This window comes from Arachis hypogaea, chromosome 16 (genome assembly GCF_003086295.3).
Source record: "Arachis hypogaea cultivar Tifrunner chromosome 16, arahy.Tifrunner.gnm2.J5K5, whole genome shotgun sequence".
Taxonomy (NCBI): domain Eukaryota; kingdom Viridiplantae; phylum Streptophyta; class Magnoliopsida; order Fabales; family Fabaceae; genus Arachis; species Arachis hypogaea.
The window spans coordinates 19,163,109-19,188,663 of record NC_092051.1 but is presented as its reverse complement, the minus strand read 5'-3'; the positions used below and the strand labels follow the sequence as shown (position 1 = coordinate 19,188,663).

The 25,555-nt window shown below is 33.4% G+C and overlaps 2 protein-coding genes across 2 annotated transcripts; both read left to right on the top strand.

Annotated features, from left to right (window-relative positions):
- The first annotated feature begins 14,555 nt into the window (after nucleotides 1-14,555).
- On the top strand, nucleotides 14,556-16,791 carry LOC112758264 (probable aldo-keto reductase 1). The gene is made up of 7 exons (XM_029293725.2): nucleotides 14,556-14,711; nucleotides 14,788-14,956; nucleotides 15,076-15,281; nucleotides 15,399-15,571; nucleotides 15,705-15,801; nucleotides 16,076-16,229; nucleotides 16,335-16,791. The coding sequence occupies exons 1-7, from the start codon at nucleotides 14,646-14,648 to the stop codon at nucleotides 16,529-16,531; spliced, it is 1,062 nt and encodes a 353-aa protein (XP_029149558.1). The 5' UTR covers nucleotides 14,556-14,645; the 3' UTR covers nucleotides 16,532-16,791.
- A 3,511-nt stretch (nucleotides 16,792-20,302) lies between these two features.
- Nucleotides 20,303-22,586, top strand: LOC112758263 (probable aldo-keto reductase 1). The gene is made up of 7 exons (XM_025806885.3): nucleotides 20,303-20,463; nucleotides 20,540-20,710; nucleotides 20,832-21,035; nucleotides 21,140-21,312; nucleotides 21,443-21,539; nucleotides 21,812-21,965; nucleotides 22,075-22,586. Exons 1-7 carry the CDS (start codon nucleotides 20,398-20,400, stop codon nucleotides 22,269-22,271), a joined length of 1,062 nt encoding a protein of 353 aa, XP_025662670.1. The 5' UTR covers nucleotides 20,303-20,397; the 3' UTR covers nucleotides 22,272-22,586.
- Nucleotides 22,587-25,555: the final 2,969 nt, after the last annotated feature.

Below are 25,555 nucleotides of genomic sequence, written 5' to 3'. Positions count from 1 at the left end.
ATCCCGTGCTAGCAGCATGTCTTGAAGAGACGGTTCATCATCTGGGTAGAATTCATACTTAACCAAGGACGGTGGTTCCTTACCGTATAAGGCCTTAAAAGGAGACATCTTAATACTCTGGTGCCATGAAGTGTTATACTAGAGTTGCGCCCATGGAAGCATCTCGAGCCACTTTCTAGGAGCATCAAAGCAGAAGCAATGGAGATACATTTCTAGAGTCTTATTCAGCGCTTCACTCTGACTGTCCGTTTGAGGGTGGTAGGCAAAACTCATGGCCAACGTCGTGCCCTGATCGCAAAAAGTTGCTGCCAAAATTTACTTACGAAGACCTTATCCCTATTAGATACAATTGATTTAGGAAATCCATGAAGCTTTACAACATGTTTAACAAAAGCCTCAGCAACACTCTTACTACTAAAGTCAGGCTTGAGTGGAATAAAATGAGTAAATTTGGTAAGACGATCAATAACAACCAAGATTACTGAAAAGGCATTAACCGATGGCAAGGCCACAATGAAATCCATGCATATGTCCTCCAAACTCGAGAGGGAATTGGAAGAGGTTGCAGCAACCCAACAGGTAACTTGGATTCTATCTTTGCCTTTTGACAAGTGCTACAAGAGAGCACATAGCCCCTTATTTGCCACTGCATATTCGGCCAATAAAAAATAGAACAAATGCGCTCCACGGTCTTGGCAATACCCGCATGGCCACCTACAACACTATCATGGTATTCCTTCATGATGAGATCAATGAGTTTGCTATTTTGGGGTACCATTACTCTGTCCCGCCACAGCAAGATGCCATTGCGACATGAATAATTCTTATCATCTACCATGTTATTACGGCATTGAAGGATAATATCTTGAAGGAAGGCATCCTTATCAATCTCTTCTTTAAGAATATGTAGCCATTCAGATTTTGGAGTGAACCAAGCCGCAAAGAAGGAACGTGATAATGCATCGGCTGCAAGATTCTCTTTACCCGGCTTATATTGTATCTCAAAGTCATACCACAAAAGCTTATGCAACTACTTATGCTGCTCTAGGGTGTGTAGATTCTGTTCCAAGAGGGTCTTTAAGCTCTGGTGGTCAGTGCATATGATGAACCTCTTACCCAACAAATAATGGTGGAACTTGGCAACCGCCTTCATAATCGCATAGAATTCACAGATGTAAGCTGACTACTGCTGCATAGAGGAAGATAATTTTTTTGAAAAGTAAGCAATGGGGTGCTTTGCTTGAGCCAATACAGCCCCAATGCCTAACCCTGAAGCATCTCCAACTCAAAGGGCAACTCAAAATTAGGAAGAGCCAAAACAGGACGAGAAGAAATGGCCATCTTGAGTTGAAGAAAGGCAGATTCGGCCTTATCATTCTAGTCGAATGCATCCTTCTTGAGCAGATCGGTCAGCGGGGCAGCAATAGAGGCATAACCTTTGATAAAGCATCAATAATAAACCGACAAGCCTAAAAAACCCCGCAGGTGCTTGAGGTTTTGAGGTTGTTTCCACTCCATAACTGCTTGCACCTTTGCATCTTCCATATGAACCCTATTACCAGATATAGTATGGCCAAGATAAGCTATCTCTGCCGAGCCAAAGGATCACTTCAAAAGCTTGGCATAAAGTTGTTCCTGCTATAATAGCTTCAAAACTAATTCAAGGTGGTGTAAATGTTGGTCCCACGTCAGGCTATAGATGAGAATGTCGTCGAAAAATACTAGCACGAACCGCCTTAAAAATGGACAAAACACATCATTCATCAAACATTGAAATGTCGCTGGGGCATTGGTTAAGCCGAATGGCATCACCAACCATTCGTACAATCCTTAATGAGTCCAAAAAGCAGTCTTAAAATGATCCTCCGGCTTAACCAATATCTGGTGGTAACCCGAGCGTAAATATAATTTTGAGAACACTGTCACACCAAAAAGCTCATCTAAGTGTTCATCAATTGTGGGAATTGGGAAGCTATCCTTGATGGTGATATTATTGAGAGCCTTATAATCAGTACAAATCCTCCATGTGCCATCCTTTTTCTTGACTATGGGGGTAGGCTGGATAATTTCTTGCTAGGCTGGATAATTTCTTTGTGTAACATCTCCTGAACCATTAATTCAATATGTGCCTTCTGACTATGGGGGTATCTATAAGGTCTGGACTTCACCGGTGTAGCACTATGAACCAACGGAATGCTATGATCATGAGTGCGTTATGGAGGTAATCCTGATGGGGTAGCAACCCCCCCCCCCCCCGGCATAGGTATGAAGAAGCAGTCCCAATTCAGGTTTTATAGTCACAGGGAGTTGAAGATGGGGCTTAGCAGCCTCCGCAGCCGGTTGCACCTCAAGAGTGAAAGCCGCTGCAATGGCGTCAATACAAACCAACTGTTTTTTATATGGTTAAATTGAGCTTGAGCAGGGATTCCGGGCTTTTCACCATGCACAGTCACAAACTTACCATGGTGCAAAAATCTTAGAAAGGAAGAGTCATAATCCACAATGTGAGCTTTTAAAGTCTTTAACCAGGTTGTATCGATAACCAAGTTGTCCCCTGCAACATGTAGCACAAAGAAATCTGGAATTGTCAGATAGCAACCTGACAAATTAACATTTAAGGCCAGAAAGTAGCCCTCCACAGGTAACACATCAAAATCACCCACCATGACCTTGACCCCCCAAGGCAGGCTCAATGGGAAAATTCAAGAACTTGGCGATTCAGAACTGTATAAAGCTATTAGAGCTCCCCCCTCCCCCATCGATCAGTGTCTGAATTTCTAACCCATTAATTGAAGCTCTGAGACGGATCATGGCGGGACCAGTGGTGCCCAACATGGCATTAAATGATAAATGGTGGCCCAAGACTTGCTGCTCTAATTGTGGTAAAATATCCATGTCGGACGGCATATCCCCAGTTGATGGATTAATGTCTTCCAAATCGTCAGACCCAAGTTGCAGCAACATAAACTGGCAATTTGTACACCTGTGGCTAGCTAAAAGCTTCTCATCATACCAGTAGCACAAGCCTTTGTCATGTCTATTCTGAATCTTCGTTAGTGAGAGTTTTCGGATCGGGGTTTTAGTTGGAGTAGTGGAGTTGCACGGATTCGGTGTTGGAAGCAGGAGAGAAAGTGGACCATGATTATTTAAGTGTGGTTGCGGCACTTCCGTAGTAGGATTTCCTGGATGATTAATTGAAGGGCCAGAGGTGGAATGGTATATGGAGATGAAGAGAATTTATCCTCGCAAAGTCTGGCGAGGGCGACAGCGCGCATGAGCGACAGGGGAATTGGGCATTCACTTCGCGGTGAATATCGGGCTTCGGACCACTGATGAAGCAATCACAAAGAGCCTCAGGTGGTTCAATACGTGAACGATTCGCCAATGCCACAAATTCGGAATAATAGTCACCCACCGACCTAGATTGTTGCATCTTGAAGAGAAGCTCCTGTGGCGATTCATAGAGAGACGGACCAAATTCATTTTCTATTACTCGCTTCAATTGATCCCACGAATGAAATTGAGCAGCGTGCTGAGACATTTGAAACCAAGGAACTGCCGGTCCCGTCATATAGATCCCAGCTATACCAAGCTTCTCCTCCTCAGGCACCCGAAAAAAAATCGAAGTATTGGTCCATCGAGAAGATCCAGCCAAGCGCGTCACCGCCATCAAATTTTGGTAAATCAAAATTCAGCCTTCGTTAAGGATGATCGTATCAGGGTTGGAGATCACCCTCAGAGTTCGACCCATGCATAGGCTCACGCAATGGAAAATGGCTACGAGTTCTGGGCTAAGCGAGCTGGCAATAGAGTGTTGAATCACGTCAAACTTCATATTCGTAGCCTCAGAAGTTCTGGCCCTCTCAACTCGGTGTTCCTCCATTACCAACTCAAGCAATTGAAAGAGTCGCTTGATGTCTGCCTCCATCCCTTTCATCCTGGTATTATCATCCACGGCGATGGAGACAATGAAAGCACCAAATGAAAGGGTGTAATATGAATTTTATTGAATGGAATAACAGTAGCAAGTATAACACACTATGGAGGACTCAAAGTCTCAATGTAACAGTATAAAAAGAACATAATCAGTATAATAAAGAAGAGAAAAAAATGTGATGGAACGTCACAAGAGTATAATTCCATGATCCTCATCCAATGACCTATGCAGAATTTAGGAAAAATAAAATCAGAGAAGAATTTCCATGACAGAAGAAAAGAAGGTAAGAGAAGGAGAGAGAATAGAGAGGCTAGGGAGAAGAAGATGAGAATGACAGAAAAGAATGAGAATTACCACATCAAGCTAACGAACGTAGTCCTCTAACTGCCTATTAGTAGCTCTCACTCTTGGACTTCTTCTTAGGCCTTGATTTACCCCTATGCTTGCCATCTGTCCTTGGCTTGTACATAATTCCTCCTCCAACATATGTGGCTCTAAGGCATGATTGTTATTACTATTTTCTGCATGGGTAGCCTGGTTAACCTCAGCGTGCCTTAGCTTCTTCCTATTCGTTATACATAAATAGAAGGGAAAACAAATCAACAGTATAGATAATGGATTATATATAGAATACAAGCAACAACATAACAAATAAAGATGTGTGGGGAATCCCACCAAACCCAAATTTCTCATCAGGGTTACAAATTGAACTAAACATCCAAATATCATAATGGCAATTTACTATCATAAATACCAACCAATTATAATATAGCAGCAAAAAAAATATGGATAAAACCATAAGCACAAGAGAGCCAATTTGTGTGCACAGAAAAAGTCTTTTAGGATTAGCCCCAAATAGGACAGGGACAAACAGGAACATATAGGCAAACAGGATAAAGAGCTGAATTCGTCAAGCTAACTAGCTTAGAATGTCACTAGAATAACACACAAATTTAAATACCCTTCAAATAAAATAGTAATCTTCAACACTGATTATACTACATAATAGTAGAACACACATCAAGACAACATATTGAAAGAGTAAGAGAAATAGAGGTACCTTCAAATGATTAGAGAGAATAGAAGGAGTGATGAGCTTGAATTTGGGAGCTTCAAAGAGGAGCTTGGCATAAGTACTTTGATCAAACAATACCTGGTTGTTCACCTTCTCCTTTTGTTTTCCCTTACTCCAGTTCTTTTATTCACATTCACATTCACAATAAAAAAAAATCCAAACTTTAAAATGAAACATACATTAACAACATCAATCCCCAAAAATACCCAATAGGTCAACTAATAATTCACTTAGAGCCCCAAAAAAAGTAACATTACGTTAAATATTCAAAAAAATAAAAGGATACCTTCTTCTGCTTGCCACCACCAGATTTAGCAGGTTTAGAAGATGGTAGAGGAGCCTTATCCTTCTTTGGAGCCTGCAATCAACAACCCAACGGAACCATTTAGAGTGATTGTGTACTGAAATTTTGAACAAAAGGGAAAGAAATGAAATAGAAAATTGGCAGAAAAGTTAATAGATCCGAATCAAAAAGAAGAAAAGGATGCAGCAAGGACAACATACCACCACTAGCTCCTATCGCATGATTCTCTGCCGCAGCTGCATTGTCCCTCTGCGATTTCACTTCTCAACTACCTCTGCATTTTGCAAAACGCCTCTGAAGATGTTTGTGTCAAATCGCTACTGCTGTGTTCTGATTTTGAGGGAGCAAGACAACCATGATCTTGTCCTTATGGTGCAGAAGTTGTCACCAACACAATTTCAAGTTTTGGAAACATTACCTTAAATAAAAGGAATAATTGGTCAAGGATTGAAGACTAAAGAGTGAGTACTGAAATTTTTGAGGTTTTTTATAGGAGTTTCGCTACACATCCAAGCAATTTTATATTCAAGTCATTTAGTTTATGTTGCGGGACTTCGTCGTCTTCTTCTTCTTTCTCCTCCTCTTCCTCCTCCTCCTCCCTCTTCTTCTCCTTCTTCTTTTTCTTCATCTTTTTTTATTATCGTCATCGTCACCACTACCAACCACCACATCCATCTCCCCCTCCTTCTTCTCCTCCTCCTCTTGTTTCTTTTTTATTTGAATTTTTTTTATCTCCTCCTTCTTTTTCTTCTTCCTCCTCCATCATCATTATCGTCATCATCAACAATACCAACATTTTTCTAACATCTTTATTGATTTTGATTCTTTGTGGTAATCGAATGAACTAAAAATATTATCAAAATAAAACCATTGTATAATATCAAATGAACCAAAAATTGTTCATTATATAAATTCGAATTCAGAAACATCTGCATCTCGAATGAACCAAAAATATTATCAAAACAAAACCATTGTATAATACCAAATGAATCGAAAATTGTCCATTATATAAATTTGAATTCAGAAATACTTGCCTCATGAACCAAAAATTAGCTCAAAACGAAACAATTGTATAATACCAAATGAACCGAAAATTGTCCATTATATAAATCCGAATTCGATGATAACGATAACGACGATACATATTAGAAGAAGACAATGATGATAATGATGATGATGATGATGATGAAGGAGAAGGATGAAAAGGAAGGAGGAGACGAAATTCCAATAGGAGGGGGAGAAGAAAGAAGAAGAGGTGTTGTTGGTGACGTCGGTAACGAAATTCAACAATAATAAAAAAGGAGGAGGAGAAGAAGAAGACATATCATCTGTAGTGAAGAAAAAGAAGAAGAAGCGTGAATTTAAAAGAAGAAATGCAGGAGGGAAAAAACGGAAAAAAGAAACGCGTAACTCAAATCACTTGGATAAACATGGACGAAAAATTATTTGGATGTAGAGAATTACTCTTTTTATAGTCTATAAGCTACTTATATCCTTTTCTTTATGTTATTTCATTGAATATTTTTTTAATTTATCTTTTTTTATTTTTTATGGTAAAAGATATTAAATGAAGTATTTGAAAAAAATTTATGAGAGAAATGACAAAAAGATCTCTTTTAATGTATTTTCTATTTTGTATCATAATTTTAAGAGAATTTTTTTATTAAGTTAAATGAACATTTAGTATTGAGAGTCTAAAACCTAGCCGAAATAAACTTGGTTATAAACTTGTAAGTTTTTTTATACGATTAAAAAGAATGCTAAGAAATTGGTATTTATAATTTTTGAAAAAGATAGTGCAAATTCTACTATATTGTGGTAGAGACTAGATGTAGATTTTATGCCACATAAAAATCGAACCAGAATATTTCGTGGTGCAAGCTTCTTTTTTTTTTTTTTTGCTCTGTTTTACTATGTTTGTTATGAGATAAAATTATTTTTTCTCCTGCATAATTGGTATAACAAACACAACCGCAACAAAGATTCAAATTTGTTTTAATGTTCAAGTTTCAAAAGTTATAAAGCGGCTCTAAATTCAATCCCTTCTTCTCTAAGCCATTGAAAACTTTCATTAACCAATTTAAAATATCATTTTGATTATCTTGGTATGCCATATTGGCACTTATTAACAGTTCAAGTCAGTACTGCACTAATAGAATTCTGGATTAGGGATAAACAAAAATTCACAAAAATAAATTTGTGGGACTTATTATTTAGTCAATTATGAGAGTGAGGACCTATTTTTATTTGCATTTGAAAATTGGAAGACCATTTTAGGTATTATCTTTTTTGGCAACTGCTAATGTGCTCCAGAAAAATTAAGAAGTGTAATGCTTCTTGAACTTTAAAATCTAAATTTTAAACATTAAACTCTATACTCTTGTTCATATTCTAACCTAAAATTTATAGTCAGACTCAAAGCACGGATGAAAGCCAAATCTATAGAGCTTACAGGTCCGACCTCCATGCAGAATCTTAACCGCACCTACAAACAAGCTCATATATTTAAATATGAGATCATAACAAATTCTAGACTAAAGAGAAAAAGATAAACACCTACAAAAGAGGAGGAAAAGTTGCAAAAGATGGCTATTAGGTCACCTCTCTAACTATATAAATATCTCCTCCATCTCAAGTATTTCTCAACTCTAATCTACAAAGAAAAAAGAGTAAACTACCATTTCTACCTATGAAAGTTAAAAACGTTGACATATATACCCATAAAAGAAGAAAATTACCATTTGTATCCATGAAATATGGATTCCGCACAATAAAATTATCCAAACACTAAAAAATTATCTAAAATTCTTAAATTACCCTTATCTTCACTACCACTTTTCTAATCTCAAATCCTACCACTACCCAAACTCTTCTTCATCACCACTTTCATCCCCAATTACCATCATCACTGCCGCCATCCAAAATCCGCAAGCTTTCCAGACGACCTCCCTCCAAGCATGTCTCCGCTCTCTTGGCCCTCCCTTCCTCCTCCCTCCGCGACGCAATCACCCAATCGCACACTGCCGTCACCGCCGTAGCCGCAACCGTAACCGTCTCCCCGCACCTCTAGCTGCGCACCCTAGAACTCTATGTCGGCTTGTCCCTCGACCGCCTCCCCTCCTCCAAACCCTCATCGACCTCCTCCACCGCCGACGACGACGGACATCTGGTGTCGAACTCCCTGATGGCGGCCATAAAACGCTCCCAGGAGAACCAACGGCGCCACCCAGATACCTTCCACTTGATGCACATCCACAATCACCAAAACCCTCAGTTCAATCAAGGAACGGCGTCGTTTCTGAAAGTTGAGCTCAAACACTTAGTTCTTTCAATCTTCAGCCTCCAACCCTCTGCCTTCTTCTAAAATCTTTTTAAGAACGCGCTACCCACCCCCTATGTTCCTCTGCAATCTTGACTCGGTGGTGGTGGTGGTGGTGGAGGTAGTGGAAGGAAGGTTTGGTTGGTTGGGGTGATAGAGAAGTGTGATGCGTATTCAAAGTTATTGGGTTTGTTCCCAAATGTGGAAACGGATTGGGATCTGTATCCTATGACCGTCACATCTACTACTCCTTCAATGGAAGGACTCTACTCTAAATCCAGGTGTGTCTTTTTCTTTTCTTGGAGTTGCAACAAGACATGGTTGAAGTTTATGCTTGTTCTGTGTTTGGTTGAAATAATCCGACGAGAAACATAGGGAGATACAGAGTGAGGGAAGACTAGAGGCGACGGATTAGTGTCGTTGTTTCTGGAATGTTCGTCAAAGGCACAGGACGCATTTTGAGTGATGATGATAGTTAGGATTTAGGGTGGTGGTGAGGAAGAGTTTCAATGGTAGTAGCGTTTGGGATTGGAAAAGTGGTGGTGTGGAGTAAGAGGAGAAGTTAGAGATGGGTTATATTAAAGGGTAATTTGAAAATTTCAAATATTTTTTTTGGATTTGGATAGTTTTGTTAGCAAAAATTTATGTTTCATGGGTACAAATGGTCATTTCCTTCTTCTATGGGTAGATATGTGATAAACCGCTATTTTACGATTTATTTTGTATTGAATTGAGTGAATTTTATCCATTATTCTCACACTTATGCATATAATTTGCATGTTTTACATTTTCCTTCCTGATTTTGTGCTATGATTGAAAACATGCTTCTTTGGCCTTAAATTACTAATTTTTAATCCCTCTCTTATTACCATTCGATGTCGTGATATGTGTGTTTAGTGTTTTCAGGTTTTATAGGGCAGGAATGGCTTAGAGGATGGAAAGGAAGCATGCAAAAGTGGAAAGAACACAAAAAATTGATGTTTTGAGAAGTTGGCAGCGACACACACGCATGGGCGACGCCTACGCGTGGCCAGCGCATCAGGCAAGCGACGCATACGCGTGGATGACGCATACGCGTGACAAAGCGTCACGTGCTGTAGATATCAGAAAATGCTGGAGGCAATTTCTGGGCTGCTTTTGACCCAGTTTCAGGCCCGAAAATACTGATTAGAGGCTGCAGAGTGGAGCTGGATGGGGGAATGAATCATTCACAATTTCATTCACATTAGTTAGGTTTTAGATGTAGTTTTCTAGAAAGAGAGGCTCTCTCCTCTCTCTAGGTTTTAAGGTTTTTAGGTTTAGCTCTTCTCAATTTCAGACTTCTACTTTGCTTTAATTTGGTTTTCTGCTACTTTCATTTGTTCTAGTACCTTAGTTATCTTCTTTTGTTGATTTTTCTTTTCCGCCATTTTTATGTTTATAAGCTCTTGTTACATTTGATTCTGTTAATGCAATTTATGTTTTTCATGTTTATTGTTACTCTCTTTTATTGTTAGTTATTGATGCTTGTAATTGGTTGTTTAGATTTAATATTCCTTGTTAATTTTATCATATTTTTATATTATGCCTTCCAAGTGTTTGATAAAATGCTTGGTTTGATTTTAAATTAGATTTTTATGTTCTTAACTTGGATTGATCAATTAGAGACTCTTGAGTTATCAGAATTCTTTTGTTGATTGGTGATTGAAACTTGCTAGTTGGCTTAGGTTTCACTAAATCTAGTCTTTGATTAGGACTTGTGAACTTAAGTTAATTTTTGCTCACTTGACTTCATTGTTAGAGGTTAACTAAGTGAAAGCAAAAGGCAATTACCATCACAATTGATGATGATAATGAGGATAGGAATTCCAATTCTCAATCCTTGTTAGGACTTTTCTTAGTTGTTATTTTATTTCCTTGTTATTTATATTACTTGTCTCTTATTACAAAACCCAAAAAGATACTTTTTCATAACCAATAGTAAAAACACTTCCCTGCAATTCCTTGAGAGATGACCCGAGGTTTAAATACTTCGGTTTATTTTTATTGGGTTTGCTTTAGTGACAAACAAATTAAATGTTGATTGAGGTTTAATTGTCGGTTTAGACTATACTAGCAACGCGATATTTTTGTGAAAATCTTTACCGACATTTTTCGTCCGTCAATATGTCAGCGTTTTCAACTTTCGTGGATACGAATGGTAATTAACTCAAGAAAAAAGCATGCTTAAAACCCTTGATAACTTAAGCATCGAAGACCCTTGCAGGTACTACCCTCCACCTTCACCAAGACTTCGGACGCCGGCACCTCGGCATTAGGAAGATGCCGGACTTGTAAGACCCAGAGCTTTTGAAAATTTTATTATATGCCAATCCTAATTTAATTTCTTCGTTAAAGACTTTAATTTCAGAAATTATTTTATTAAATGTAATTAAATTAAGTTGTGATAATTAAATTAGGATTTTTATCTAATTTTATAATTATTGAATAATTTTTATATTTAAAATTTAAAGTTTTAGTAGTTATAAACTAAAAAAAATATTTTATTTAATTTGAATAATTGAAAATTTTAGCTAAACTTACGAACTAAAAGAAAATTAATTATATTATCCCTAATTTTAAATTAGAGTACTTATTTTAGAGTACTAAAAAAATGTGCATAAAGCACTAAAAAAATTTTATTCATTAAAGTTATGTAAATTATCTCACCAAAGGTGTTTAAATAGACACCTAACAAACTAACTAAAAGATAAGATAAGATAACTTAATTTAAATCAAATTTAATCTTATTGGATTAGATCAGATTTGATTTAAATTTTAAAATCCTAAAGATATGATAACTAATTTAAATCAGATTTGATCTTAATGGGTTAGATCAGATTTGATTTAAATTTAAAATTCCTAAAAATACTACTAAGCAAATTATAACTAAATCAAATCTTCTAACAAACTCTAACAAAAAAATAAATTAAAATAAAGGCCTAATAAATTCGAAATTAATAATAAAGTATGCCTCCCACTGAATTTGAAAAACATTATTGGGCTTCTTGCTATCCTGACTTAGCCTATTGGGCCTTATGAGTTGTCGCCATTTCAGCACCACTGTTTTTGAGACGAACTCTTGGTCTCCTTAATGTCCAAGACCGACATGGTATGATTCTTCTAGTATTCAGATCTTTAAACGTGACGAGATTACCATTCTGTCCCTTAGCTCTAAAATAACGAAAATACCCTCCTGACCACGTATCAGAGACGGGCAAACGAGAGAAGAAGTGACGGAGCTCCACTACTGTTGCCATGGTTGCCATTCTTCCCAATGGTGCCCTAGTTGCCGCTGAGCCTCTGGCCATGCGGGAAGGTTTAAAATATCAAATTTTTAAAATATCGGGTCAAGGAAGAAGTGGTCGATTGGTGTCGGAGTATGACGGAGAGTAAATGCCTAAGGTTGCAGCGCTGAAACTCGAAGGGAAAAATGTGAAATTAAGAATTTAGGGTTGTTGAAGTAATTTTACTAATATATATATATATATATATATTATTTTTTATTTATTAATATGCGAATACGCGAATTTACGGATTGGATATGCGAATACATACCAGATATTCGCGATCCAATCTTTTAAGAGTGCGGATCGAATCCTATCCAATCCGATTAAATTGCGGATCAGATCATATCCGCAATTTGCGAATAATTACAGCAAATTTACAAATACAATCCAAATTATGAACAACCCTAATTCACACAAATAAAAGGGGAATAATTATGGATGCAAAACCAACCGTAACAAAACCTTTTTGGGACTCCTTATTATCTTTGAATGGGTTAGGCCACAAAGGGTAATGAATCATATTCTTTTGTTATCCTTTATGGGTTGTTGGTAATGAATCATGGAATTGTCTATGGTGAAAAAACTTAGAATTGGTTCTTAAAGGACTTAGGCTGTATATCCCAATTTAATGTTCTTTATTGACACCATATAAAATAGTGTAAATTTGTAAAATGTTGTTTTAAAATTATGCTCATTACAAAAGGACCTGTTGGATTAAGTAAAAAACTAATGACTAAGACAATTTTTTTTAACATTACATTTAAAAAAAATTACTATAATATTTTTATAAGAATAAATAACAAAAAATATTAGATAAATAAATTAATTTTATATTCAAATTTCACCAAATATTTTTTTTTCTTATGTTTTCTTTTTTCTTTTTCAACTGATTTTTATTGTGGCAATAAACAATTGAATCAATTTTGGTGAAATTTAATTACTAAAATAACTTAGTTACGTAGCAGTTTTATATTTAAGTCAAACTAAATTAGTGTAAACTCAACAAAATAAAACAAAATGTTCGCATATGTCTTCACTTCATATTTTTTGCGCTTTTTGTAGCACACAAATTTTCGTTAAAAAGTACAAAAATTTATTAATATAGTACACAAATTTTTTAAGCATAACATAAAAAAAATTTTAATAACAAATTTATTGAGATAGTATAAAAATTATGGTATATAGCATAAAAGTGTTTGCTACGAATATATTTAATTAGTTGGATGAGTCAATATTATTGATATGTATTTAACGGAATAAAATTTTTACTGAGTTCACTTTAAGATACTAAATAACTTTTTTAACATTAATTTTAAAGAGACAAAAATGTCCTCATAATTCATATTTAGCATACTAATATACATCGTAATAATAATTTTAAAAAGACTAAATTATCTTTACATGATTAATTAAGATTGATTGTATTAGAAATAAAAATTTTATATATAAAAAAGAATAAAATATTTTTATACTTAACTTTTAAAAGACTAAACTAAATTTTTAAGATAAATCATAAACGACTAAATACTCTTTTATAATAAAATTTGTTTAATTATATTAAAAATTATAAATCTCAACTTTTAAACAGACTAAAACATCCCTGTATGTTTAGGAGAATAAAGCAATATTTGAAGATTAATTAAAAAAAATCTAAAAAAATACCATCATAAGACTATATTATATTATTTAGTTGTATTAAAAATTAAAAATTTGAATATGATTTTAAAAACAAAAAAATATTCTTGTAATTCATATTAAGTACTAAAGTCCTTTTAATCATTATTAGCATAAAAAGAACTAAATTACTTTTATAGAATTAATTAAAATTATTTAATTATATTAGAAATTAAAAATTTAATATAAACTTAAAAAGATTAAATCCTTATATTTAACTTTTAAAAAATTAAAATAATTTTTTAGAATTAATTTTAGGAGACTAAAATACTCTTTTATAATAAAGGTTATTTAATTATATTAAAAATTATAATTTAAAAAAAAAAAAAACTAAAATGCCTCTTTAATGTAATTTTAGATTTATATTTCTTTATTGGATTATTAAATCATACCAACATTTTTTTTAAAAGAATAAAGATTGCTGAGGGTCAATGATTTATACAAGTAAAAATTATTAATCGTTTGAGCGTATAAAATTTTACATGTAAAATTATAATATGTTGTCTACTCACTAAACTTTTGGTTCTCATGAGTTATGATTAAAACTGGATTTATATGATAAAAAAAAAAATTAAAAACCTGTATTTATGCAAAAACCCCAACATTATTACCAATTCTATTATTTATCTTGGTCCTTTAAGCACCTAAAGGTACTTTCACCATGCTAGAAAGCTCCATGAATCATACATCTGTACAAATAAGATGGACCATGGACAATATGGTTAACCTATAGATGTGTCCTAATCAAAACAAACCCAAAAAGGTACGGACAACTGGGTCCAATACCAAAAAATGACCTGGGTCCCACTTCATAGTTTAAACAGAGGAGATAATTGGGCTAAGGTCGCTGTTGTAAGAGCAAACCCAATGAATGAGAAGATGAAATAAATGGCCCAAAAAGTGAAAGAAAAAACCATGAACCTTTCCCTGGGAACCATAGTCACATTCACATATAGATATAGTACATCCATCCTCAATCGCTAATACACTATACAGTTGCAAATCAGGACTGAGGAGTCAACGTAATAATGGCAGAAGCAGAGAGTGAGAGCATCCACATTCCTCGCGTCAACCTTGGTTGCCAAGGCCTTCAAGTTAGCTTCTTTCATTCACTTAATCCATGTAATTATTTTCATCCCCAATTGCTTGAAATTGTCTTTTTATACGTAGGTTTCAAAGTTGGGGTTTGGATGTATGGGGCTCACTGGAGCTTACAACGATCCTCTCCCCGAACAAGAAGCCATATCAGTCATTAAGCATGCTTTCACTCAAGGCATCACCTTTTTCGATACTGCTGATATCTATGGTTCTAATCATGCTAACGAACTCTTGCTCGCCAAGGTACTAATTACTCACTAATCATCGTCATTACTTTTACAAATTGGTGAATTCTTGTAAGTATGGTTCTGCTGCAAATTAATGAAACACAATTTTGAATTTCCTTCTTGGCCACAAACCAAGCTTTGAAGCAATTGCCTAGGAACAAGATACAGCTAGCAACAAAATTTGGCGTTTCAAAACCAACCGTCTCTGATGTGCAGATCAAGGGTACACCAGACTATGTGCGCTCATGTTGTGAAGCTAGCTTGAAACGTCTTGGTGTTGAATACATTGATCTCTATTATCAGCATAGAGTCGACACATCAGTGCCTATAGAGCAAACAGTAACTCATGCTTTTCGTTTCTTCCTCTTTTATAGACCAATGAAATCATTTTATCTATATCCGCCTTATCTTACTTGATGCATTCTGATATCTGAATAACTTTGGTGTATGTAATAGATGGGTGAACTTAAGAAACTGGTTGAGGAGGGGAAAGTGAAGTATATAGGGTTATCTGAAGCCAGCCCTGATACTATAAGGAGAGCGCATGCTGTTCATCCTATTACCGCAGTTCAGTTAGAGTGGTCTCTTTGGACTAGAGACATCGAAGACGAAGTAATCCCTCTTTGCAGGTTAGTTTTGGTTGTTCTTCTAGAGTTTCTACTTAAAGAACATAGTGATTAGATTTCAGCTACTTGAAACTATGTCTCTCTATGTGACTACACTTTTATTTTACCTTTTATCTTTGTTTTTGTTTTAATACAGGGAACTTGGTATTGGAATTGTGCCTTATAGCCCTCTTGGTCGTGGCTTTTTTGGCGGCAAGGGAGTTGTGGAAACTGTGCCTTCTGTTAGGACCTTGGTACCATATTCGATCACTATGGTTGATTTAGTTACATAGCATCAAATTTGTTATTGGGATGTGGCTAATTAATAAACAGCAAGGAATAATTCTTAATCCTAGAAGGATTATTGAACTAGTTTGTGAGTTTAAATTAGACTGTCATCCATGTTCTTTCTCTAAGTTAAAGTTAGTCATCAAAGGTAAGATGATTAGACTTGGTTTTGCTACAACAAACATGCCAAAGATAAATTCTGATCTGATTGTCTGATTGCTTGTTTATTTCCCATTTTAGAGCGGTCATCCCCGTTTCCAGGCAGAGAACATAGAGAAGAACAAGAAGATATATGAAAGAATAGAAAGCCTTGCAAAGAAGTATGAGTGTACCACTCCTCAGTTGGCATTAGCATGGGTACTCCAACAAGGCAATGATGTTGTGCCTATTCCTGGTATGAACTTTTGTTTTTTCTTAATAGAAACTTGTTCCTGGTATGATCAAATGTGTTGCTTAGCTTGGTTGTAACAATGATGTTGATGGAGCTAGAGTTTTATAGGAACTACTAAAATGAAGAACCTGGATCAAAACATAGGTGCCTTGTTGGTTGAACTTAGTGAGAACGACCTAAAGGAAATTTCGGAAGCAGTTCCGATTGATGATGTAGCAGGAGATAGGCACTACAGTGAAGGGACTGCTAAATTTACTTGGAAGTTTGCTAACACACCTCCAAATGATTCAAGTGTCTCAACTTGAAGCACCTATAATTATAGGGAACACAAAATTATGAGTAAAGGGTAATTCTACACCAACCAATGTATGATCCAGATGTATAATACCTTGTTTTACTGGAAAATGTTTGAATGTGAGTTCCTTGAAAATACAGAAAGATATTAGTCCAAGTGTATTCTAGTTGGTTGGTTGGGTAGATACTACATGATGTCTCAGTTTTATGTGTAATGCAGGTTTGTGTTGTAACAAAACTTATGTATAATAATAGGGATTCCTTTATTATCCATCCATGTACCTGCTATTCATGAAGTTATTAGAGTAGCATTTTAATTATTCTTATTTATCGAATTATAAATCATGATAAGGCAGAAACAATAAAGCGACACCACACCACAATCCGTCATTCTTATTTACCGGGTTTTGACTTTTGAATACTGGCTGACATTATCAGTGACGATTAAGATCCAGATCTTTTGGTCAAGAATTCAAATCACAAACACAAAGTAATATCCAATATATGTGGGTACCAAAGTATTAACTTTGATACATCTAAAAAAATCAGGCCTCGAAGTACTTCCTTAATTATTACTCTATCACATCTATGTCTATGTCTACTACAACTTTTTCTTTCTTTCGGTTTTTTTCTTCCCTCCACTTCGCTATATTTCTAAAGGTGAATGCTATAGTGTCTAAAAGATGGTGTCTATTTACTAAAAAGAGTTAAAAATTAATATTTAATTTAAAAGGTATAAAAATAAATAATTTTTAAAAATTCAAAACTTACCACAAAAGGAATGTTAGGCAAAATTTAGGCACCAAGTCATAGGCACCATAGAATTGGCCATTTCTAAATGGCATCATTCTGTTTCTTCATCAATAAGTATTTTTTCCCCTTTTATTCTCTCTTGAAGATAAGAGTTTTTTCTAAGACCTCGTCTAAATAGAGTATTTTATTAAAAATATAAATTTTGTATTAATTAAATATATTGATGAAATATTAAAAATAAAACCTTTTTCTATAACTTTTTATCTAGGACACTAAGACATTCTTTAGTTAATTTTTTTAAAATGTTTTAAGGTGTGATATCTATTTTTATTGTATGATGAAATATATAACGCAAGAAGTGCATCTGAATTTTTTTTTTTTTTTAGTTTACTCAAACGGTATTCTCCAACCGGATAGGTTAAGAACTAATCCGTCGCGGATCTTAACTCCATTTAAGGGTCTACCGCTGGCCAATGAGTTGCTGCATGCACAAGGCGGGGTTTGAACTCCCGACACTTGCTTAAGCGGACGAGTGAGCTGACCGCTCGACCAACTCAAGTTGGTTCTTTACCAAAAGTGCTGCAATCTAAGTTGGGGAAAAAGTAGGTGAAGTTTGGCTTTCAGCATAGAAACAGATTCCACCCTCACATTGTCTTTGGGACTACAAGGCTGATCCATTAGATGCTCAAAGTACAAGAAGAATTCTGAGGTTGTGTCTAAGTATAAAGTCACACATTTTGTTTGTTCAACCCATTCTCAAACACCAGCGTAGTTGGTCATGCCAGAATATGGCTTTATACTCCAAATATCCTAATCTTCTGAATAACTCCTCTAAATCTTTTTTATTGACGAAGTCCACATCCATTGAAAAAAAAAAATCTCTACTTTTCCATCTTTATAGCATAACTCACATTTCAAAGTTCTTTCAAACCTTTCTACCATAATTGAACACAGGAACAACAAAAATGGACATTTGCAGACATAACACAATATTTCATTTAAATTGTTTAACAAACTTTCAACAGAGGATCACAATTGACATAAACACCTAGTAAAAGAAACAGAATATACTAATCAAGATTACATCTTTTATTCTAGCTTGCACAGATAACGAAACTCTAGCTCACCACAGAATTTCACAAAGACATCACAATCGTATAGTTAACTCAGTTTTGAACAAAAACCACTCATCAAAACAATGCAACAACACTCTCCAGTTCATCATAACGCAATAAAAAGTAAAACAAGGAGAATATGAGTGCGGAAAACTAACAACTAACCTTCTTGGTCCTTATCAACTTTCATCAACGTGTTATTTCCAGAAATACCACATGCAACGATGTCACCGTATTTTGAAGGGAAACGAAGGAGGAAGACAAAGTTTTAGGACTTTTCTGTGAATGTGTGAGTAAACGAAAGATATTAATAGAAAACCAAATATTCAAGGTCTCTTATACATCCTTCACTCTACAACAACGTTTCGTATTTTGGGAGGAGCCAACTAGTTTCTATAACAATTCTCCCTTACAACGTGGCACTGATATTTGCCTCATTACCCACAAACTGACACATCATATGAATAACCTTCTGCTAATAGTTGACTTGTCTAGTTTTTCTTTAGGATGAAGGTTGTTTGAGGGTTTAAGAATGATTGGAGACGACATGTCCTACAAACAAATTGGAAAACAAAAATGGTATTCATTCTTTAAAAAAATGAATCTAACCTTTTATTACATGGCCAAAATTAAAACTTATATCAAGAACATCAATAATTCACAATGAAATTATCTATTGTTAATATATAAAAGTAGGTATATATTTGGCAAAATTTTAAAATTCATCAATCACTATTTAGTAAAATATTTTAAAAAAATTAAAACAAAAAATTTTTATTTATTATTATTTAATTGAAACATTAAGTACTAATTAAATGTAATAAACATACATTAAAAGTGTCATAATAATAATTATTATAAAAAATTTCAGTTACAAATATTCAAATTCTATAACTTATACATATTAAGACTCTTACTATTCTTCATTTTTTAATCTCTCATACTAATTGTCAAAAATTTCTTAAATTTAATTTAACATTTTTATATATTTTTCATTCTCATTCATTCATTTTTTTTAATTATTTACAAAAAAAAAAACGCAAAAAAAACAAAGTGTAGTAATTAATGTAAATTGAAAAATGAAAAAAAAATGAAAATGTAGTTTTATATAACTCTAATATAAATAATCTATGTCTTTAAAAAAAATTCAAAATCTATTTATAATATATTCTCTAAAATATTTTTAATATAACATTTATTAAAATCTATTTATAATATAAATAATCTAGGGCTCTGTGCATTACGCGGGTTTCACTCTAGTTATAAATAATTTTTATACATTTAGATCTAATATTAGTTTATTATCTAATACTTTAAATATTTTTATTTAAATTATTTTTGACACTATACTTTCAAGGTCTTTAAATAAATACGTACAATTCTTTAAATAACACAATTCTTATATTTGAATTTTAGTTTTATACTCCAGTATTTTTTACTTAAATGAATTCTGAATATTTAAATTACACTCAAATAATATATTTAAATAAGCTAGATCAACAAAGTTTTTATAAAAATCTCAATAGGTATAAGACAAACAAATTCGTATTATTAAGCTAACATAATTAATCATCTGTTTTATATTATATAGTAAAAATTTATACTTGATTATACATTTTTTTCTAAATTATAATCAATCTTTAATTATTATTTGAATCTACTATTAAATACCTAACATATAATGAATACAAATTTTAAAAAATTATATAAAAAATATAATATCATACATCTAGATTTTTTTATTAATTATTTAATTAAATTAATTTAACGTAATAAATATTAATTATAACTACTATTATTATAAATTTTATTATTTAGTTTGATTAGACTTCATTCGTAAAAAAAGTTGAATATGTGGCATAGCACCATTATTCATATAAAAATAAAAACACGTATAATAAAATTTTTCAAAGCCCGCGGGTCCACCTTCTAGTTTGTCTATATAGTTCTCCATCATTACATACACTACACAGCTACAAATCAGGACTGAGGAGTGAAGCAGCATAATAATGGCAGAAGCAGGGAGTGAGAGCGTTTCCATTCCTCGCGTGAACCTTGGTTCCCAAGGCCTTCAAGTTAGCTTCTTTCATTCACTTAATCCATGTAATTATTTTCACCCCCGATTCCTTGAAATTGTCTATTTATATGTAGGTTTCAAAGTTGGGGTTTGGGTGTATGGGGCTCACTGGAGCTTACAACGATCCTCTCCCGGAACAAGAAGCCATATCAGTTATTAAGCATGCTTTCACTCAAGGCATCACTTTTTTCGATACTGCTGATGTCTATGGTTCTAATCATGCTAACGAACTCTTGCTCGCCAAGGTATTAACTATTCACTAATCGTCATCGTTACTTTTACAAATTGGTGAATTCTTGTAAGTATGGTTCTTCTGCTACTGCTGCAAATTAATAAAAGACATTTATGAATTTCCTTCTTGACCAGGCTTTGAAGCAATTGCCCAGGGACAAGATACAGCTAGCAACAAAATTTGGCATTTCAAAAACAACCTTCTCTGATAGGCAGATCAAGGGTACACCAGACTATGTGCGCTCATGTTGTGAAGCTAGCTTGAAACGTCTTGATGTTCAATACATTGATCTCTATTATCAACATAGAGTCGACACATCGGTGCCTATAGAGCAAACAGTAAGTAATGATACAGACTAATGAAAGAAATTACTTGATCTATTTATCTGCCTTATCTCGTTTGATACATTCTGATATCTGAATAACTTTGGTGTATGTAATAGATGGGTGAACTTAAGAAACTGGTTGAGGAAGGGAAAGTGAAGTATATAGGGCTATCTGAAGCCAGCCCTGATACTATAAGGAGAGCGCATGCTGTTCATCCTATTACAGCAGTTCAGTTAGAGTGGTCTCTTTGGACTCGAGACATCGAGGACGAAGTAATCCCTCTTTGCAGGTTAGTTTTGGTTGTTCTTCTAGAGTTTCTACTTAAAGAACATAGAGATTAGACATCAGCTACTTGAAACTATGTCTCTATGTGACTACACCTTTTTTTACCTTTTATCTTTGTGCTTGTTTTAATACAGGGAACTTGGCATTGGAATTGTGCCTTATAGCCCTCTTGGTCGTGGCTTTTTTGGCGGCAAGGGAGTTGTGGAAACTGTGCCTTCTGTTAGCACCTTGGTACCATATTTGATCACTATGCTTGATTTAGTTACATTGCATCAAATTTGTTATTAGGATTAATGAACAGCAAGGAATAATTCTTAATCCTGGAAGGATTATTGAACTAATTTGTGAGTTTAAATTAGACTGTCATCCATGTTCTTTCTTTAAGTCCAAGCTGGCCATCAAGAGTAAGAAGATCATTAGACTTGATTTTGCAACAAGAAACATGACAAACATGAATTCTGATCTGATTGTCTGATTGCTTGTTTTTTTTTTTTCCGTTTTAGAGTGGTCATCCCCGGTACCAAGCAGAGAACATAGAGAAGAACAAAAGGATATATGAGAAAATAGAAAGCCTTGCACAGAAGCATCGGTGCACTACTCCTCAGTTGGCATTAGCATGGGTACTCCAACAAGGCAATGATGTTGTGCCTATTCCTGGTATGATCAATTGTTTAATTTGGATACAAACTTGTTCTGGTGATAATAGTGCTGCTTAGCTTGGTTGAAAGTTTACAACAATTATGTTGATGGAGATAGGGTTTTACAGGAACTACTAAAATCAAGAACCTGGATCAAAACATAGGTGCCTTGTCGGTAAAACTTAGTGAGAACGACCTAAGGGAAATTTCAGAAGCAGTTCCGATTGATGATGTAGCAGGAGTTAGGCACTACGATGAAGGGCATGCTAAATTTTCTTGGAAGTCTGCTAACACACCTCCAAATGATTCAAGTGTCTCAACTTGAAGCACCTATGATAATAGGGAACACAAAATTATGAATAAATGGTAATTCTGCACCTACCAATGTATGATCCAGATGTATAATACCTTGTTTTACTGGAACATGTTTGAATGTGAGTTCCTTGAAAATATAGAAAGATATTAGTCCAAGTCTATTCTAGTTGATTGGCTGGGTATATACTACATGATGTCTCAGTTTTATGTGTAATACAGGTTTGTGTTGTAACAAAACTTATGTATAATAATAGGGCTTTCCTTTATTATCCATCCATGTACCTGCTAAAGTATTAATGAAATTATTAGAGTAGCATTTTAATTATTCTTATTTAAGGAATTATAAATCAACAATAAAGCGACACCACACACAATCCGTCATTCTTATTTACCGGGTTTTGACTTTTGAATGCTTGGTGACATTATCAGTGACGATTAAGGTCCAGATCTTTTGGTCAAGATTTCAAAACACAAAGTAGTATCCAATATATGTGGATACCAAAGTATTAACTTTGATAAATCTAAAAGAATCAGGCCTTGAAATACTTCCTTGATTGTTACTCTATCACATCTGTGTCTATGTCTACTACCATTTTTTCTTTCTTTTGGTTTTTCTTTCCTCCACGTCTCTGTATTTCTTTTTTTTTTTTTTTTTTCACGGTATTTTTCAGCCCGACAAGTTAAAGGCTAGTCCGTCGCAATACTGAATTCTATTTAAAGGTTTGTCGCTGGCCAATGAGTTGCTGCATACACAAAGCGGAATTCAAATTTCCGACACTTACTTAAACGGACTAGTGAGCTAACTATTAGACCAATTTATCTTAATTACGTCACTATAATTTTAAATGGCATCATTCTGTTTCTTGACTTTTTTCATCGGTAAGTGTTTTTTTTCCTTCTTTTTTCCTCTCTTGAAAGCGGAGTGCTAGGAGGCCAGATTTTATGATTTGTAGCAATCATTAGTGTTTTTAAATTTTAATATTGTGAAATTACATCTAACTAGTGTATGTTCCCGTACCTGCACAGGTAATACATAAAATTATATAAAAAATTTTTATTAAAATTTAAATGAAAAATATCTATTGTAATTACTATTATAAATATTTTACAACTTAAAAATATTAAAAATAATTAATATTTATTTTAATCAATTTGAATTGGTTGAATGGTCATCTCATTTGTCCGCTTAAGTAAGTATTTGGAGTTCGAATCTCGTCTTGTGTGTATAACAATCTATTAGTTACGGACAGATCCTTAATAAATAGAGCATCAATATGTGGTGGATTAGTCTTCAACTTGCCGAGTTAGAAAATCCGTAGAAAAAAATGTATTTGTCTTTAAAATAAAATAATTTTTTATTAATAGCAATACTTATGGACTTTTGTCTTTGTTGAAATTTACTTGGGACAATTTTATTTGTTGGTATCATATTCATTCTTAAAGTCAAAACAATATGATTAACATTGTTACTTGTTAAAACTTCACATTTTATGAAATAATTTTTAAATTTTCAAATTCATAAACTTATGTCATTACAAAAGTTATTAGATTGATTAATATTTCTTAATAACATGGTGTACCGAAACACCCTCGTTGAGTATTAGTTAGTGTAAAAAGAAACCAATAACAATTTTTGTTATTCAATATATAATTTATTCTATTGAAAAATAAATTAATATTTCCTAAACTTGTAAATTCATTCTCTTCTAATTTCTTACACAATTTTATTTGACAATATTTACCATTAAAAAAATAGTAAATAGCCATACTATCCTACAATATATATGATATACAAAGTAATTTTTTATCTTGAAATGAATTCTGGTTAGTGAAATAAAATTTAAAATATATTTTTTTATTTTCTTACTCAAATTTAAATTTAAATTTAGAATTGATTAACAACTCATCCTTTTTTAATTTCAATAAAAAAATAAATTAGTTAGATGCAAAATATTCAACATTTAATAATTTCAATCATTTAAATTATAATTACCAAAAATTGGGTTAAAAAATAATTATAAACTAAATAATCGATAATATATATATTATATTAGTATGTAAATAATAATATTTAATGTATTGATTATCTATTTTTTTTGACAGAATTAATGTATAATCTATTGAGAATTGATTTATTATCCAAAATTTTTTTCATAAACTTTATAATATATGGTAATACTGATCTTATTTTTTATTATTATTTAAGAAATTCTTCATAATTTTTTAATTATGTAATTAACTTAATTAATAATTTTTATTATTATTTTTATACTAAAAAAAATTAATTTATACTATTTACATATTTTTTTTACTACTAATAAATAAATAAGTATTTACGCTATTATACTTATTGTCTTAGATGATGACTTAAGTTACTTATTTTGTATGTTAAATAATATTTTGTATGTTAAATTTATTAAATATTAAGATAAAAAAATTGTTCAATAAATTATACAAATAGTCATTATAGAAAAGGAAAAAAAATTATATATCATATATAATAATCCTTGATATATATAGTGTCATGTATATATTAAAATTATCTATTTTAATTATGCAAATGATTATTGTTATTTTTACTATTTCGTTACATTAGAAAATAATATTTAAAACTAAAAAAAAAAGCCCCATTTCCATCCATCACTCCTATTTAAAAAAAAAAAGCCCCTGTTCCTTTTCCGTCATTGCAAGTTCCTGTTTAATTACCCCTTAAGAAACGCAGATCTTCTCGGATATCTACGAATATTCTTTGAAAAATTTTGAAAAAAATTAACACAAAAAAACATAATATAATAATCATAAAATAATCAATTCAATATAATTCAACATAATTTATAGCATATTCGTTATGAAAAATAACATTTCAAAAGGAGAAAACATAAAAACATATTCCAACATAATATATAACATAACATAATTTTTTGGAACGATATTGAGTAACGTAGTGACGAATTTGAGAGACAGAGAAAGTGAGTTAGAGAGAGGATCGAGGCTGAGAATGAGTTTGGAAGAAAAAGGAAAATTTCGAATTGGAGGCAGAAAGTAGGGTTACTAAATTCAAGAAATAAATTTATGTATATATAAATTAGGATAAATTAATAATTTTATATTTGCGTATATTTAATAAGTTTCTTGGGGTGGATACTTATGTTCATGTCCCTATTAGGGGTGGCAAACGGGAAAACCCGCCCTGTCTCGCCAAAAGTCCGCCATTTGGTGGGCTGGCCCGCCCTGCCCCACCTAATAAGGCAGTCCTGAATTTCTCTCCCGCCCCGCCTAATGGTAGGCTGGCGG

Coding starts and splice junctions, on each gene's coding strand:
- LOC112758264 (XM_029293725.2), top strand. CDS start 14,646: ATGGCAGAAGCAGAGAGTGAGAGCATCCACATTCCTCGCGTCAACCTT. Junction 15,282..15,398: donor CAGTGCCTATAGAGCAAACA/GTAACTCATGCT, acceptor TGTATGTAATAG/ATGGGTGAACTTAAGAAACT. Junction 16,230..16,334: donor TGATGTTGTGCCTATTCCTG/GTATGAACTTTT, acceptor AGAGTTTTATAG/GAACTACTAAAATGAAGAAC.
- LOC112758263 (XM_025806885.3), top strand. CDS start 20,398: ATGGCAGAAGCAGGGAGTGAGAGCGTTTCCATTCCTCGCGTGAACCTT. Junction 20,711..20,831: donor ACGAACTCTTGCTCGCCAAG/GTATTAACTATT, acceptor CTTCTTGACCAG/GCTTTGAAGCAATTGCCCAG. Junction 21,313..21,442: donor GAAGTAATCCCTCTTTGCAG/GTTAGTTTTGGT, acceptor GTTTTAATACAG/GGAACTTGGCATTGGAATTG.